This window comes from Molothrus ater, chromosome 23 (assembly GCF_012460135.2).
Source record: "Molothrus ater isolate BHLD 08-10-18 breed brown headed cowbird chromosome 23, BPBGC_Mater_1.1, whole genome shotgun sequence".
Taxonomy (NCBI): Eukaryota; Metazoa; Chordata; class Aves; order Passeriformes; family Icteridae; genus Molothrus; species Molothrus ater.
Window position 1 is genome coordinate 198274 of NC_050500.2, and position 18425 is coordinate 216698.

Sequence of the window (18425 nt, forward strand, 5' to 3'; positions counted from 1 at the left end):
TTTCCTGTGTTTCTTGGATGTTTTATTTCTCCTGGGGGCGTTTCTGGGGGGTGTGGGCTTCAAATTTCGGAGGGGAGAGTGGGGAAGGCACGCAGAAAATTCAATTTTCAAATTGAAATTTGAGCATTTTCAGGCTCTGAGTGGGATGAAAAAATGAACGTTTTGTTGTTTTTCCTGCCTGAAATGCAGCTGGATTTGTGTTGTACCATCCTGGTTGGAAGAATTGATGCCCTAAATTGGATTTTTTTCTATTTTTTTTCTCATTTTATCTTTTATTTTTCCAAGGGGGTGTGAGTGTTTTCTCTTGGATTTAACCACATTTAACAGGAGGAATTTAAAAGTGAAAACCCCTCAGCCACCAGGATCCTCCATCCTTGGGATTTTTTGGGATATGGGGGAATTTTTCTCTCTTTATTTGACCCAAGTGCCTGGACTTGGATCCAGTCTGGGCTTGGATCTCTGATTCCAGCTGGGATTTTCAATATTCCAGGGTTTTTTCAGGTTATTCCAGCCTTGCTGCCTCTGAGCTGCGAAATTTCTTGGAGTATTTTAAAGGAAAAAATAATTTTAAAAAAGGGATTGGAAGATTTGATGCCTTTAACCAAAAATCCAGGTGTGAGAAGCTGAGCTGGGCCAGGCATCAAATGGAATTATTTGTTGGAAAATACCTCTGAGATCATCAAATTAATTAATTAATAATCGTTAATTAATCATCCTGCGTCTTCCAGGAGAGAACTGGAGGGAGGATTTTGGGATTGAGAGATCAGGAACATCAAAAATATCAGGAAATATCAAAATCAGGATCAGGAACGGCAAAAACTTTGTGATTTGTGCAAGAAAAACCCAGGAGCTGCACAGGGAAGGCACAGGGGTTGGGGTTAGGCCGGAGGGGTTGGGGTTAGGCCGGGCCGGAGGGGTTGGGGTTAGGCCGGAGGGGTTGGGGTTGGGCCGGAGGGGTTGGGGTTAGGCCAGGCCGGAGGGGTTGGGGTTAGGCCGGAGGGGTTGGGCCAGGCCAGAGGCGTTGGGGTTAGGCCAGGCCGGAGGGGTTGGGGTTAGGCCAGGCCAGAGGGGTTGGGGTTGGGCCAGGCCGGAGGGGTTGGGGTTGGGCCAGAGGGGTTGGGGTTATGCCAGGCCGGAGGGGTTGGGGTTAGGCCGGAGGGGTTAGGCCAGGCCGGAGGGGTTGGGGTTAGGCCAGGCCGGAGGGGTTGGGGTTAGGCCGGAGGGGTTGGGGTTAGGCCGGAGGGGTTGGGCCAGGCCAGAGGGGTTGGGGTTAGGCCAGGCCGGAGGGGTTGGGGTTAGGCCGAAGGGGTTGGGGTTACACCAGGCCGGAGGGGTTGGGGTTAGGCCGGAGGGGTTAGGCCAGGCCGGAGGGGTTGGGGTTGGGCCAGGCCGGAGGGGTTGGGGTTGGGCCGGAGAGGTTGGGCCAGGCCAGAGGGGTTGGGGTTAGGCCGGAGGGGTTGGGGTTAGGCCGGAGGGGTTGGGCCGGGCCGGAGGGGTTGGGGTTGGGCCGGAGGGGTTGGGGTTAGGCCAGGCCGGAGGAGTTGGGGTTGGGCCAGGCCGGAGGGGTTGGGGTTAGGCCGGAGGGGTTAGGCCAGGCCAGAGGGGTTGGGGTTAGGCCAGGCCGGAGGCCTTATTTGGTTATGTTAGAGGGGTTGTTTGGCCAGCTCAGGGGGCTTTGGCACCTCAGATGTTTTTTTGGTCATCTCAGAGGGTTGCTGGACAGCTCAGAGGGGATTTTGGTCATCTCAGACGTTTTTCTGCCACCTCAGACGTTTTTTTGCTGTCTCACAGGGGTTTTTACCATCTCAGAGGTTTTTGGCCAGCCTGAGGCTCTGCCCTCGCTGTAAATAAAATTAAACTCCCACCCCTGCTCTCCTCCCTCCCCACTCTCTTTGCACCCGGATTTTTTAACCCTTCCCCTCCCTGCACCTCTGGAAATTCAGATTTTTCTCTCTGTAATCACCTTTGTACAATTCCAAAGCTCTTTCTTGTGCTCTCTGCCTTTTTTCCCCTCTCCTTTCTCTGGTCTCTTGAAGCACTCTTAATAAAAATCTGGATAAAAACTCCTTCCCTCCTCCTTCTCAGCTTGGTTTCTTGCTGGATTAACCAAAATCTGCATTTTTAACCCCTTTCCCTTCTCCAGGCTGAGCTGTGGGGCACTGAATGGCACACAAAAATCGGGGTTTTTTTAAAAAAAAGTCAAAATCTGTTTTCAGAGCATTTTATTATTTAAAAAATAATTTAAAAAACCAAAGTTTGTGGGTTTCAAGAGAGTAAAATGCTCCTGTGCAAACATCCCCATCAAAAATAAAGTTGTCTATTCTGTTTTATGTACAGATAAATTAACAAGTATTAACAAATATTAACAAAAATTAACATTATCTCTGTTACCTGCGATAAAACCACAGCATTCCACAGGAATCAGAGGGTTTTTCTGGGACCTGAAGAATTCCCAATCCTGGATTTTTTTCTCTTTATTTCCCTCTGGAACAGTCAGAGTTGGTGGGAATTACCCAGGAAATCCAAAAGCAGCAGGAATTCCAGAGGGAAAGAGGGGTTTGGGAATTCCAGGAGAGGTTTGGGAATTCCAGGGGGGTTTTGGGAATTCCAGGTGGGATCAGAGTCCAGGTGAGTTCCAAGCACTGCCAATGCTCAGGGAGCTCCCAGCTGTGGATCCAGGACATCCCTGGCACTTTCCCAGCAGGATCAGGTGAATCCCAAACATTTCCACCCTCAGGGAGATCCCAGGGGAGGATCCAGGACATCCCTGTGATCTTTCCCCACAGAATTCAGGGAATTCCAGGAGAATTCCAAGCATTGTCAAGCTCAGCCGTGGATCCAGGATATCGCTGTCACCTTCCCCTCAGAATTTGGGTATTCCAAGCACTGCCAGAGCTCCCAGCTGGGGATCCGGGACATCCCTGGCACTTTTCCCCAGAATCTGGGAATTCCAGGCTTTTCCACCCCCCCCCCCAGCTGTGGATCCAGGGTGTCCCTGTCATGTTTCCCCCAGAATTTGGGAACTCCAGCCCCCCAGCTCCTCCTCACAGCTGTCCCAGCTCCAGCTCCTGCCCCAGTCCTGAGTCCTGGGCTCCCTCCCGCAATTCCCTGGGATTCCCCGGGGCCAGGCTGGCGTTCGGGGGGGGGCTGGAGCCCCCGGGGCCCCTCTGGGCCCGGAGCCTCTGGAGGCAGAAGAGCCCGGACAGGACCAGGGTGTCCAGGAGCAGCTCCAGCATCTCCACCACCGAGAGCACCGAGGAGCCGAACCAGAGGCTCCACTGGCTGCCCATGCTGGACAGCAGCAGGTTCTCCTGGAAAACCCAGAGACGATCAGGTATGGGACAGGTCTGGGGTTCTGTTTGGATTTTTCTATTGATTTTTCTATGGTCTCCCTATTCCTCAGTCTGGGGATTGAGCTAATTAATATAATATAATAAATAAGTATATAAATTTATATATAATATAAAATAAAAATAAAATTATATTAACATCATATAAACAAATAAATGTATTTATGTATAATGTAAAAATAAAGCCTAAATTAATTTATGTTAATTAATAATTAATATTGTCATATAAATGAACATATATATTTTTACATACTCTAAAAATAAAGGTAAGTAATTAAATTCTAGGAATGAATCCCTGCTGGAACTCTCAGGAATTCCATGGAAAGGGAATAAAAAGGAGCTGTCACCTACTGAGAGCAGCGGGGCCTCGTGCACGGCCTGGGAGCTGAGCTGGCGGTAGAAGATGGTGACCTTGGCAATGTCCCTCCTGCAGGGACAGCACAGCATGGCACGGCTGGCACGGCACCGCGGGCATTGCCAGGGGCGCTGGGGACATTCCCACTTGGCTCCAGGCCATTCCCAGTTGGGACTGGGGCACGTTTTTTGGGGACTTATTGGAGATTTACTGGGAATTTATTGGGGGTTTTTTTGGGCTTTATTGGGAACTTCTTGGACATTTATTGGGAGTTTTTTTAGAGTTCCTTGGGGTTTTTTTGGGATGATTGTGCAGGTTTTCCCATTGCCCTCCCCATCCCAGACCCCATGGATTGGGATGATCCCATTGGGACGGGGATGATCCCAGGATTTACCTGCTGCCCTCCCTGCCCCATCCCAGACCCCATGGATTGGGAATATCCCATGGATTGGGATGATCCCAGGATTTACCTGCTGCTGCTGGAGTTGTAGCCGTTCTGGTGCCGCAGAGCCTGGCGCACCCAGTCCTGCCATGGGAACGTTGGCATTGGAATATTTGTTATTGGAATATTGGCATTGGAACATTTCCATTGGAATGTTTCCAATGGATTATTATCAATGGGATATTTGATACTGGAATATTGGCATTGGAATGTTTGTCACTGGGAGATTCATTATTGGAATATTTGATATTGGAATGTTCATTATTGGAATATTTGATATTGGAATATTCATGATTGGAATTTTTGCAGTACCTGGGATTTTGCCGAGGGCCACTTGGCTGTGCCAGCTGAGACCTTGTACAGGGATTCCCTGGGGAGGAAAAAAAACCCAGGAATTCTGAGCACCAGGAGCTGCCCAGGGAGAATTCCCAGAAATCCAGAAAATTCCCAGGGCAGCTCTTCAGAACTTTGGGAAAAGCTTCCCAATTCAGGTCACAAAATAAACCCTGAATAATTAAATATGATAAATATAAATAATATAAATAAATGTATTAAATTCACTGTTGATTAAATAGAATAAATCTAAATCATTAAATTTAAAAGAGAAAAATATAGGAACATTAAATTTAAATTTAATTTTAATTTCCATTACATTTAGATTAAATTCCATTTATATTACATTAAATTTTGAATAAATTTAATTTTAATTTAAATTAAATTTTACAAAGATGGGAGCATTGACTTGAAATTTAAATTGAGATTTCTGGGGCTCACCTGCAGGGTTTGGGGCAGTGCTGGAAACAATCCAGGCGGTGATTCCGGAGCCGGGAGTAGAGCTGGTAAAAACAGTGCCCTGGAAAATGGGATGGGAGGAACAGGGCTGGGAATTCCCAGGAATCCCCACTCCCTTTGGAATGATCCCAAAGGAAAATAATCAGAATTGAATCCTGAAATCCCTGAATTTTGGGTTGGAAGGGACCTTAAAGGTAATTCCCACCCCATGGATCCAGGATCCTTGAAACCCGGGGAATTCTTGGATTCCAGGGATTCCCCAGGGACTCAGGAATTTCCAGGGGTTTTTTTCCCAAGTATTCAGGAAATCCCAGTGATTATTTCCTAGGATCCAGTGAATTCTATTATTATTATTATTATTATTATTATTATTATTATTATTATTATTTCATTTCCAGGCTCACTTACCCCAGGTGGGCTGGCGGCTGTAGTTGCTATTCCCAGTGAATCCCAGGCATTTATTTTTTTATTATTATTATTATTCATGTATTCATGTTTTTATTTCAATATTAATATATTTCGATTATTCATATGTTTTAGTTTTATTTATTCCCTCCCAGGCTCCCTTACCCCAGGCGGGCTGGCGGCTGTAGTCGCTATTCCCAGGTAATCCCAGAGATGATTTTTTATTATTATTATTTTTAATTTTCTATTTTCTATTTGAATTTGTCTCTGCTCCTTACCCCAGGCAGGCTGGCGGCTGTAGTCGCAGTAGCGCGCCCCGGCGGGCAGCGGGTAATAGAAATATCCACAGCCACAGCGCTGCACCATGGCCCGCTGGAAACACGAGTGCAGGCAGGCCTGGAAACAGGGAAAGCATTGGGATAAACCAAAAAAACCACATTTCTAGCGGGGAACTGGTGGGAGAAAAGGGAAAAAAATGGATAAATCAGAAAAAATTTGGAATCTGTAGGATGGAGAAAAGGGCAAAAAAAAATTGGAGTTGTTGTAGAGCAGCTGCAGCCTGGCTAAGCCGGGTTTAGCTAAACCAGGCTCGGTACCTGCAGGGTGTAGGAGTTGTTGTAGAGCCTGGCTAAGCCGGGTTTAGCTAAGCCAGGCTCGGTACCTGCAGGGTGTAGGAGTTGTTGTAGAGCAGCTGCAGCCTGGCTAAGCCGGGTTTAGCTAAGCCAGGCTCAGTACCTGCAGGGTGTAGGAGTTGTTGTAGAGCCTGGCTAAGCCGGGTTTAGCTAAACCAGGCTCGGTACCTGCAGGGTGTAGGAGTTGTTGTAGAGCAGCTCCACGGCCACGTCGGCCCCGTCCCTGGTGCACCGGCCGTAGTTGCCCCCCAGGCGATTCACCTGGTCCTGTGGGGACACAAAGGGTGATTAATTAGCAGGGTTCATTAATTAGTGCCCTGAGTGATTGATTAGCAGGGTTAATTAGAGCCAGCCATCACCCTGCAGGAAGGGCAGGGAGTTAATGAGCACCAGAGCTGGACCTCGGTAATTAATATCAGGGGAACAATATAAATTAATATAATGAATATCATTAATATACAACATATTATATACATTAATATTTTTGTTTTATATCTTTTATGTAATATCTATTAAGTGGGAATGAAATCAGGCTCCAAATTTTTGAGAGCCAAAAGAACATTTGGGGTCTTTTTATTTGGGGCTGAGCACAGAGAGGAGAGGACCCCGAGCCTGCTGGGTGTCCCTGTGCCACCAGAGGGGACATCCCAGTCCTTGGGTTGGGCCAAACCTCCTGGATTCCAAAAGGCCACATTTGGGATCATTTTATTTGGACCTGAGCACAAGGAGAGGAAGAAGAGAGGAAGGAGAGAACCCCAAGCCCACCAGGCGTCCCCGTGCCCCCGAGGGGCCGTGCCCACCTGGCAGATGCCAAAAGGGATGGTTGGAGATGGTTGGGGAAGGTTTGGGATGATTTGGATGGTTGGGGATGGTTTGGGATGGCTGGATTGTTTCACCCTGTGCCCACCTGGCAGATACCAAAACCATCCATGTTTGGGATGGCTGGGTTTGGTTCCACCTCGTGCCCACCTGGCGGATGCCGATGGAAGGTTGGTTTGGGATGGTTTGGATGGTTGGGGTTGGTTTGGGTTGGTTGGGGATGGTTTGGGTTGGTTGGGGATGGCTGGGATGGTTTGGATGATTTGGGATGGTTTGGGATGGTTTGGGATGGCTCCACCCCATGCCCACCTGGCGGATGCTGATGGAGGGATGGTTGGGGTTGGTTTGGGATGGTTGGGGATGGTTGGGGATGGTTTGGGATGGTTTGGGTTGGTTGGGGATGGTTTGGGTTGGTTGGGGATGGTTTGGATGATTTGGGATGGTTTGGGATGGCTCCACCCCGTGCCCACCTGGCGGCTGCCGATGGAAGGTTGGTTTGGGATGGTTTGGATGGTTGGGGTTGGTTTGGGATGGTTTGGATGGTTGGGGATGATTTGGGTTGGTTTGGGTTGGTTTGGGATGGTTTGGGTTGGTTGGCGATGGTTTGGGTTGGTTGGGGATGGTTTGGATGATTTGGGATGGTTTGGGATGGCTCCACCCCGTGCCCACCTGGCGGATGCTGATGGAGGGATGGTTTGGATGGTTTGGGATGGTTTGGATGGTTTGGGATGGTTGGGATGGTTTGGGATGGCTCCACCCCGTGCCCACCTGGCGGATGCCGATGGTGGTGGCGATGCCCGGGCGGATGTGGAAGCCCTCGTGCTCCAGGAACGGGGTCTGGTTGTGGCTGTGGATCATCACCTTCACGCCGGCCACCGTGGACAGCAGCGGGAGGTGCTCCTTCTGCTCGGCCCGCAGGATCAGGGACAGCCCTGGGGACACACAGGGGGGCTGGGGACAGCTGGGGGGACCAGCACTGGGCAAATCCCTCCTGTTCGGGTTTGGGTCCCAGATTTGGGTTCTGGGATCCCTCAAGAGCCATTTTTAATCCTCAGAGCCCTGGTGACAATGGCACCTATTGCAAACCCTCATAAATTCTGCTTTTTTTTAAGCCCAGATGCTGCTGGGGCTTAAAATAATAATATTGTCATGGCACACATTTGTGCCACAAGAGATGCCAAAATTTATCACTAAATCCTGCACTGAGGACAAATTTAATGAATTCTCTTAATTTTAGCTCTTTTCCCCCATTTTGCAGATCACTCACCATAAGGAATTCCTGGTTTTGTGGCTGCCCAGAAAGGATCTGTCCCCTTGCTGTTAAAAGTGTAGCAGCTCCCAAAAACTGGGTGGTGGAAGTGAACGTGATCACTGGAAAATCAAGAGAGATTTGATGGGGTTTAATTAATTGATTTTTTACCTTAATTCAAAGCTGGGTGTGTTGGGAAAAGGGGAATCACTGGAAAATCAAGAGAGATTTGATGGAGTTTTACTGGAAAATCAAGAGAGATTTAATGGGGTTTTAATTACAAGTGTGATACCACCTTAATTCCAAGCTGGGTGTGTTTGGGACAGGGGGAAGGAGCTGTGCATGCCCTGGAAACCCCAAATTCAGAGAATTCACAGAATTCTCAGAATCCCCAGGTTGGAAGAGACCTTCAAGATCATTGAGCCCAACCCAGCCCCAACCCCTCAACTCAACCCTGGCACCCAGAGCCACATCCAGGCTTTGTTAAACACCCCCAGGGATGGGGACTCCAGCACCGCCCTGGGCAGCCATTCCAGAACTTTATCCTCCTTTCCATAAGAACCTTTTTCCCCACATCCAACCTGAATTCCCCTGGTGCCACCCGAGGCCGTGTGTCCCACCTGGGCCTGCAGGGCTCCCCATCGTACTGGCAGGAGTAGACCAGGTCCTGGAAGTGCTGCTGGTGCTGGGGCAGCCCCGGCGGCAGCTGCGCCATGACGTTCATGTAGTGGAAGCGGAACCACTCCAGCAGCGCGTCCATGCCCGACGGGTGGGAGGTGTAGAAGCAATTCCCACCTGTGGAGTTGCACTGGGACACAGGGAAAGGGGGAGACGATCTCTTGTTATTGGGGGATTTATTGTTAGTAGTATATGATAATAATTGTTCTGTTGTGTTATGTTAGATTATATATATCGTTATATGGGAACCATTATTATACCCATAATAGCAATAGCTTATCACCATAATCTATTACTATTATGGGAATTATTATTATATTATAGTAACATATTATATTATATTATATCACATCATATATATTATCTCTATTATATTTATTATATTATAATACATATTAACATATTAATGCATTATGCATATGAAATATGTTATCATATATAATTTTAATATATAATATATATGAAATATCTATCAATATCTATGAATATACATATAATATATATATAATAGTATATAAATTATATATAATTTTAATATATTATATATAATTTATATCTATATTATTATATTGTATGGGAACTATTATTATTCCCATAATAGTAATAGGATATTACTATAATATATTACTATTATGGGAATTATTATTATTATTATTATTATACATTATTGTTATACATTATTATATATTTATACTATATATGTATAAATGATATATTATTATTATTATATTATATGGGAATTATTATTATTCCCATAATAGTAATAGATTATTTTTGTGTGAATCCCATGCAGGTATTTTGGGGTGAATCCCCATCCCCATCCAGGCATTTTTGTGTAAATCCCATGCAGGTATTTTGGGGTGAATCCCCATCCCCATCCAGGCATTTTGGTGTGAATCCCATGCAGGTATTTTGGGGTGAATCCCCATCCCCATCCAGGCATTTTGGTGTGAATCCCATGCAGGTATTTTGGGGTGAATCCCCAGTTTCTCTGGGGCGTACCCCACCCCAGAGGTGTCCTCCCGTGCCCCGATCCCCCTCTGTGCCGCTCACCAGCCGGAATCCCACTCTGGAATGTTCTTTGCCGGCCCTGGGGTCCCACATCCTGACCAGGGAGAAGTTGTGGCTGAGCCTGAAGCCGGCGCTGCTGAGGTTGGCCCAGGCCTGGACGCGGATGGCCCCGTCCTTGTCCCTGTCCCTGTTCCTGTCCCTCAGCTGGGACAGCCTGGCCGCGGCCTTGGGGCCGTACAGGAAGGTCAGCGACTCCTCGGCCATGCGCTCCAGCTGCTCCAGCTGCTCGCTGACCAGCTCAAACCTGCAGGAACAGCTTCGATTAGTGAAAATCCCACAGTCGGGGAAAATTCCGCATTTCTGATCTCTCATTGACCAGCTCAAACCTGCAGGGATTGGGAGAAAATTCCACATTTTGAGAAAAATGCCACATTTCTGATCTCACAAGCTCCATGGAAAGGTTATTCCTTGGGATCTGTGGGAGAGTATCCAGAAATTCTGCTGCTCAGCACACCTAAATCTAATAGCTTTATTTAGTATTTAATTTATTAATAATCTTTATTAATAATATTGATTTAATATTTAAATTATTAATGATACTTATTAGTAATAATAATGTTATATGCCCCTCCTGGGGGAGGAATCCCTGACCCTTCCCAAACCTTTGGGAGCATCCAGGTGTGCTGGGATAGCAGATGGGGATGGCTGTGGGATGCATCCAAGGGGTTCTTGACCCTTCCCAAACCTTTATGACACATCCCAGACCATTCCCAAGCCTTTAGGGACACATCCCAGACCATTCCAAACCTTTAGGGACACATCCCAGACCATTCCAAACCTTTAGGGACACATCCCAGACCATTCCCAAGCCTTTAGGGACACATCCCAGAGCATTCCCAAGCCTTTAGGGACACATCCCAGACCATTCCAAACCTTTAGGGACACATCCCAGACCATTCCCAAACCTTTAGGGACACATCCCAGACCATTCCAAACCTTTAGGGATGCATCCCAGACCATTCCCAAGCCTTTAGGGACACATCCCAGACCATTCCAAACCTTTAGGGACACATCCCAGACCATTCCCAAGCCTTTAGGGATGCATCCCAGACCATTCCAAACCTTTAGGGATGCCTCCCAGAGCATTCCCAAAGCTCAGCTCACCTGGAGGGATCCAGGTTGCAGATGGTGACGGCCGGGAACATTTTGGGCTCGGAGTCCATGGACATGGTGAGCACCACGGGGTAGGCCCAGAACTGGCTGAACATGAGGGCGAACTGCCAGTAGAGCATGGCCAGGCTGGCCAGCAGCAGCAGCGTCCAGAACGCCGTCTTCATGCGGTTCCTGCCCGAGCACACCAGGCGGATGGTGCCGTGGATCGTGGTGTTCTTGCAGAAGAACTCAAACATCTCCTTGAAGGAGCCGTAGAACTCGATCAGCCCCTCCTCGGCTGCTTCTCCTCCTCCTGCTCCTGCTGGGAGCTCTGGTTCCATCCTCTAAATGGCTTTCTAGGCATGGAAAACAATGGAAAATCACTAATCTGAGGGAAAGGCTCTTCCAAAAAGGCTTTTTCAAACAGGCTTTGTCCAAGGAGGTCCTTTCCAAAGGGGCGTTTTCCAAAGAAACCTTTTCCAAACAGGTTTCTCCCAAAGTGGCTTTTCCAAAGAACTCTTTTCCAAAGTGGCTTTTCCAAAGAGGTCTTTTCCAAAGAACTCTTTTCCAAACAGGCCTTTTCCAAACAGGCCTTTTCCAAAATGGCTTTCTCCAAGAGTCCTTTTCCAAATAAGTTTTTTTCCAAAGTTTCCTCTTCCAAAGAAACCTTTTCCAAGCAGGCCCCAAATGAGTTTGTAATTAGGAAAACCTGACAATAAAATTGCAGAGAATCTGAATCCAGGGAGATCCCCCAGGATCTGGATCCTGGAAGGAGCAAAGAACCCAAATTCTGCTGCTGCTGCCGAATTCTGAGGAGCTTTCCCACATTTCCAGAGGATTTCCTTGCCAAGGTGGATTTGGGAAGTTTGAGGCCAGAAAAGGTGAGGAATTTCCTTCTTTCCAAGAACTCCAAGGAGCAGAGTTTAATCCTGAATTATCAACTCATTGTGGGTCCACACAGATTTGTAATTCATGATGAGGGGAATAATTCTAGTGGAATATTCTGGTTTAAACATTATTATTTATCATGTTATTACAGATATGATTTATTATTTATCTATATATTTATATATATATATATATTATTTATTATATCTATTATTTATTATATTATTATTTCTTATCTATTCTTGTTTTACGGGCCTAAAACAGGACTGGTTAAAAACCACTATGGCTTCATCTTTATGGCAAAGAATTAGGGAAAAATTCAACTTTCAGCTGGTTGAATTAGAAAATTAGAAGCTGGTTTTAATTTTTGCTGTAGGATCTCATTCTGCAGAATAAAAAGGATGAATTTCCCTCTGACCTCTGCTCCAAGATGAAATGCAGGAGGTGCAGGCAGGTATTTTGGGATGGAAATGGAGAAAAACCTCAGCTGGAAGCACAGAGGGGATGAGCTAAATTAGGGTGTGGAGAAAGAATTGAATTCAAAAATTGTAGAAACCACCGGAAATAAAATAAAAACGCCCTCAGGGTGTTTCTTCAAGACCACCAAAATATTAATTAAATAATATGATATTATTGATATTAATTAACATTATTAGCAGTGATTTTGCCACATAAATAGGAATTTAGGTATTTGTATTTTACAGCAGTGAAAAGAAATGGAAAAGAAATTGAAAACCACTCACAAGAGCGGCATAAATACAACTAAAAATCCAGATATTTTTATTATCATTTCTCCCAGTAATTAAAACATCTCCTGTGCTATTCCAGGGATAATTCCAGCATTTCTGAGCATGGAAAAGTGGCTCTGGTGGCAGTTTGGGACAGCAGAGTGACACTGGGACATTTCCGTGTCCTGAAGATGACGAGGTGAGAATTTCCAAGGTGACAGCAGCCCGTGAATCACCCTGCTCATTATGTCATTAAAAGGAGTTTACTGAGTCCAAACTTTGGGACAACCTTTGCTCCAAATAAAATAAATAAAATTAAAATTAAAATAAATAAATAAAAATACGGGGTAGAGGTTGAAATTGAGGAGAGGAGAAGCAGCTAAAGGATTGTTGGGAGAGGTTCTGTGATGGAATTAATGAAATTAATTTGATTCAATTTAATGAAATTAAAGCTTTGAGTCTTTAGCCATGAGGAAATGTGGAATAAAAAAAATATAATGACCTAAAATGAATGCTAAAAGAATCTAGTCCTTGCTCATGAGGAAATGTGGGAAAAGGGCAATAATTACCCAAAATGAATGCTTAAAGAATTTATCAAACAGATTTTTTAAATCTAATTTTGACTATAAAAACCCCCAGACAAAGCCTGGTTTTCAGAGTCAATTCAGATAATTTTCAGGTGTTCTGAGTGGGATTTTAAGTTTATGGTGAATTCATCCTGTTTAAATCTGCTTTGCTAAAATGATTCATTCTAAAAATTTAATAAAGCAAAATAATTCAGAACCAACCTGGAAAAACAGCACAACCCAAGATTTATAGCTACAAATATAAAAATACACATTAAAAAAAATCAAATTATAACCAAATTCCAGCCCCTTCCCCACGGTACCTTGGCAGAAACTCTGATCTGTGAGCGTTTAGGGAAGCCACTAAACCCAGCCCTGGGCTTAACCCTGAGCAGAAGTCAAGTCCTGGCCCAAAGCTGTGGGATTTGGGAGGCCCTGGAGCTGTCCAGCCTTTATGGAGGGCAGGGATGACATCAAAAGGGGCAGGACTGGAGGAAGAGATGATGGAAATTATTCAAAGCATGATCCAGGGAATAATAGGAAGTGAATAAACTGGACAGACGGGTTAACGTGGAGCTTACACCGGAGTTAAGCTGGGTTTAAGGGCTGCTGCTCTGTTCACCTGGATTTTTTTTTTTCCCCTCATGATCAGAGTCATCGTTTTTAGGGAAATAACCATGGGCTCCAGAATGTTCTTCCTGCTCTGGATTTCTCATCTTTGCTCTTCCCACTCTGGATTTTCCCATCTTTGCTCTTCCCACTCTGGATTTTCCCGTTTATGAGGGATCTTCCTGCCTTCTTTCCCTGTTCTCCAGAGCCTGGCAGGGAATTGGAGCCCTCGAGCCTTGAGGAATTGCATTCCTTGGTGGAATCAATGTGGGTTTCCTCCTGCTTCTTCAAGAATATCCCAATCCCAACCCCCATCTCAATTCCAATCCCATCCCAATCCCAACCCCAATCCCATTCTAATTCCAATTCCATCCCAATCCCATCTCAATTCCAATCCCATCCCAATTCCATCCCAATCCCATCTCAATTCCAATCCCATCCCAATCCCAACCCCAATTCCATTCTAATTCCAATTCCATCCCAATCCCATCTCAATTCCAATCCCATCCCAATTCCCATTCCAATTCCATCCCAATCCACTTCCAATCCCAATCCCATCCCCATCCAGGATTCAGGTGCTGAGAAGGAACCAGAACCAAACCAACCCCGTTCAAATAAGGTTTTGGGTTAAAGAGTGGCAGAAATGAGGGAGAAATGGATTTGGGGCACCAAGGAGAACTTCCATGATTATTTTTGATCCTTTCCCACATGGAAACCAGCTCTGCAGGAAGTTTTTTAATGTGCAAATGGGAATATTTGGGGTCCAGATAAATTTAGACCCTGCCTTTCCAAACTGGATTTTCTCTCCCACTGGAAGGTGTGGAATAAAAAAAAAAAAGAAATTTCTTGTGAAATTTGATTCAGAAAGAAAGGAGAAAGGACAAAGGTGAAGGGCAAGAAACTCTCCTGATTTTGATTGATTTCAATGCTACTTACACATGATTTATGCTGGATTTTGTTCCAGATAATAATTACCCAGTGCAGGGCCAAGGACAGAGTTTGCACAGTTCATACATAAAAACTCCCAAGAAAAACGGTAAAATTCCTACACTTTCTTTACCTCTGCAGCCTTTATCAATGAAATTGGATGTGATTCCATGAAAATCAAGAAATTAAAAACAAAAATTAAAATTAAAATGAAAAGGAACCTTCTGGCCACGTCCACAATTGTTGCTCCTCAGGACACAGAGAACATTTTCTCCTTCCCTCCCTAATCAACATTTCCTTACTCAGAATTTTTAATTACAGCCCTGCAATGCCCCAGGACTTTCTCAGGGCTCTTATCTCCACAATCTCTGCATTTTGAAACAAAAAAAAAAAAAATCACATTTTTAAGCAGTGAAGGAGTTTCCCCCCCCCCCCCCCGTTTCTCCCAGTTCAGGACCCACAAAAATGCCCCAACAAAACCAGGAGATTTTCTCAGTGATGCTGATCCAGATTTTTTTCCTTATTTTCCAAGGAAAAAAATTCCTGGAGGGAATTTTGCAGGGATTTTTTCTGAGGTGCTGCCATTGTGAGGCAGCAGGACAGCAATGTTGTGCTCTGGTGGCTGCTCCTTGTGCAATAATTGCATTGTCAGGGATTGATTGTTGCATTTTCCATTGCACAACCCGGGGTGAGGAGAGACACGAACGTGACAGAACAAGGTTCCCAAAGCTGGGAGGTTTTAAATGAGATTTTAGCTAATTAACTCTTCACCAGGCTCTGCTAAAACTCATCATTCAATTTGATTTTTTTTAATTAAAAATTAAAATTAATTTAAAAATTTAAAATTACAATTTTTAATTTAAATTTCTGAAATAATGTTTTTGGGTTTTTTTTAATTTAAACAAGGTTCCAGGTATGTTTTGTGAAATTTCCTTTTAATATAAAAGAGGGGTAGTACAGACTAATAACAGCTGGTTTAATAGGATTGGAATCTCTTAAATAATTGTAAAATTTAAGAGGAATAAACCACATGTCTCATCTTTTCTTTCCACTCTGGATTGCCAGAGGAAATGTTGGTGTGCAGAGCTCCGGGAGAGCAGGAGAACACCCAGAACATGCAGAGCTCGGCACAAGCAGCAATTCAGAGATTCTCAAAGGAAATCTGGGAGTGCAGAGCTCCAGGAGAGGAGCAGAACATCCAGAAACAGGAGGAATTCAGCAAAAACAATCAATCCAGAGATTGCCAGAGGAAATGTTGGTGTGCAGAGCTCCGGGAGAGCAGGAGAACACCCAGAACATGCAGAGCTCGGCACAAGCAGCAGCGCAGGGGCTGCCAGAGGAAATCTGGGGGTGCAGAACTCCCGGAGAACACCCAGAGCACCCAGGGCTGGGCATCCCCGCCAGGGCAGAGCACCCAGAGCACCCAGAGCACCCAGGGCTCGGCATCCCCGCCAGGGCAGAGCACCCAGAGCACCCAGGGCTCGGCATCCCTGCCAAGGCAGAGCACCCAGAGCACCCAGGGCTCGGCATCCCTGCCAGGGCAGCAGCAGAGGGAGGAGGGTGGGGAGCAGCCCTGAGCTGTGCAGGGCAGGCTCTGCCTCCGGAGCCAGCAGGAATTCTGCTGCCAGAGGGGGGGGACAGGGGAGCGCTGGGAGCACTGGGAGCACTGGGAGCGCTGGGAGCGCACTGGGAGCGCTGGGAGGACAGGGGAGCACTGGGAGCGCACTGGGAACACTGGGAGCACTGGGAGCACTGGGAGCACTGGGAGCTGCCCGCAGGAGCTGGCCTGGACTGGCTGATCCAGTGGCCAGCTCTGCACACCAGCATTTCCTCTGGGAATCCCTGAATTGCTATTTTTACTCTGGAAATCCCTGAACTGCTTTTTGTGCTGAATTCCTGCATTTTCCGGATGTTCTCCTCCTCTCCTGGAGCTCTGCACACCTAAATTTCCTCTGGAAATCCCTCAATTCCTTTTTCCTCTGGGATTCCCTCAATTCCTTTTTCCTCTGGGATCCCCTCAATTCCTCTTTTTTCTCTGGCAATCCCTGAATTGCCTTTTTTCCCCTCTGGAACCCCTGAATTGATATTTTCCCCTCTGAATTGTTTTTTGTGTGCAGCTTTGAGCCGTGGCCGGGGGATTTCTCTGCAATCCCTCCCAGGGATCTGAACCTGCACACTGGGGATGTCCCAATGCTGCCAAACCTGCTCCAGGCTGCTTCAATACCCCTTAACCCCTGCTGGGCTCGTTTTTAATCCCAATTTTCCAAAGTAAAACTCCCTGGCACATGAGCAATGAGCACATGACTAATCTGTTAATCAGCAGCCATGGAAATATTCCTTAATTACCCCTCCTTAATGAGCAAGCTCCACGTCAGCCCTGCCCTGGGTGCAGAGGGTTAAAATCCAGCCCGGAAATTCAAATTAAAATGAAAATTAAAGTCCTGCTGGGATGAGCAAGCATTCATTTGTACTCACTCAGCTGTGTGAGGAGGGAACCTGCAGCTGCTCCTGGCATCCCTCTGGAATAATTCCGGGGTTTTGGGGGATTTTCTTCCTCTTCTGGGTCGTTTCCTCACGGATCTGTCACCCCCTGGAACCCCACATCTGAGATCCTGGCTGGGGATGGGTTTTGCTCTGATTTCCAGTCAGACCCAGCAGGGTCTGGGGGAATTCTGAGGGTTGGGGAACACCAGAACCTCCCTGCTGGGAGGGCACGGGAGCTGCAGCCATCCTGGAGCTGCAAACAGCATCGCTCCCTCCTGAAAAAGGCCAAAAATCCCCCAAAAACCCTGGAAAAAAGGTGGAAATCGCTCCCAGCTCCTGGAGCAGCCCCAAAATCGGTTCCCAATACAGGAATTCCAGCTGGAGCTGGAGCAGATGAGGAATCCCCCCAAAAAAACCCTGGAAAAAGAGATGGAAATCCCTCCCAGCTCCTGGAGCAGCCCCAAAAAGGATTCCCAGGGCAGGAATTCCAGCTGGAGCTGGAGCAGATGAGGAATCCCAAAAAATTCCTGGAAGAAGAGGTGGAAATCCCTCTCAGCTCCTGGAACAGCCCCAAAATCGATTCTCAATCCAGGAATTCCAGCTGGAACTGGAGCAGGTGGCAGCTCCCAGCTACCAAAAATCCCAAAAAACTCCAGGAAAAAGAGCTGGAAATCCCTCCTGGCCCCTGGAGCAGCCCCAAAATCGATTCCCAAGGCTTGGCAGCAATGCTCAGGGCAGGAATTCCAGCTGGAACAGATGAGGAATCCAAAAAGTTCCTGAAAAAGAGAGGGAAATCCCTCCCAGCTCTTGGAGCAGCCCCAAAATGGATTCCCAGGGCAGGAATTCCAGCTGGAACTGGAGCAGGTGGCAGCTCCCAAAAATCCCAAAGAATTCCAGGAACAGGAGCTGGAAACCCCTCCTGGGCCCGGCGCAGGTGAGGAATCCCCAAGTATTCCCGGCCAAGAGGTGGGAATTGCGGCTGGAGCGGAGCAGGCGGCGGCGGGAGGAAGAGGAGCCGGGCAGGGAGGAGGGGATGGAGCAAGCGAGCGCTCATTAACAAATCCCAATTAAAACTCGCGATTGCCCAAGGCCCCGGCAGCTCCCTGCCCTGCCCAGGGTTTGTTTTGGGGGCAATCCAGCTGCCATTCCCCGCTTTCCCACCTTGGAGGGTTCCCGGCAGCGCCGGAGCGGGGAATTGCAAAGGGAGCTTTAAAAAAATGTATTTAAAAAAATGTTTTAAAAAATTATTTTGAAAAACCCCTTTATTTAAAAAAAAATCCTTTATTTTAAAAGAAAATTTATTATTTCAAAACTTTATTTTTATAAATCTTTATTTTA

The 18425-nt window shown here is 46.5% G+C and overlaps 1 protein-coding gene across 1 annotated transcript; it reads right to left on the reverse strand.

Moving 5' to 3' along the window:
- Positions 1-2387: 2387 nt before the first annotated feature.
- SCNN1D (sodium channel epithelial 1 subunit delta) lies at positions 2388-11226 on the reverse strand. The gene is made up of 13 exons (XM_036404792.1): positions 10898-11226; positions 9776-10037; positions 8665-8852; positions 8063-8166; positions 7564-7727; positions 6145-6243; positions 5623-5740; positions 4922-5000; positions 4460-4517; positions 4176-4231; positions 3702-3777; positions 3073-3311; positions 2388-2391 (listed from the first exon to the last, which is right to left on the reverse strand). The coding sequence occupies exons 1-13, from the start codon at positions 11224-11226 to the stop codon at positions 2388-2390; spliced, it is 1776 nt and encodes a 591-aa protein (XP_036260685.1).
- Between the last annotated feature and the right edge of the window lie 7199 nt (positions 11227-18425).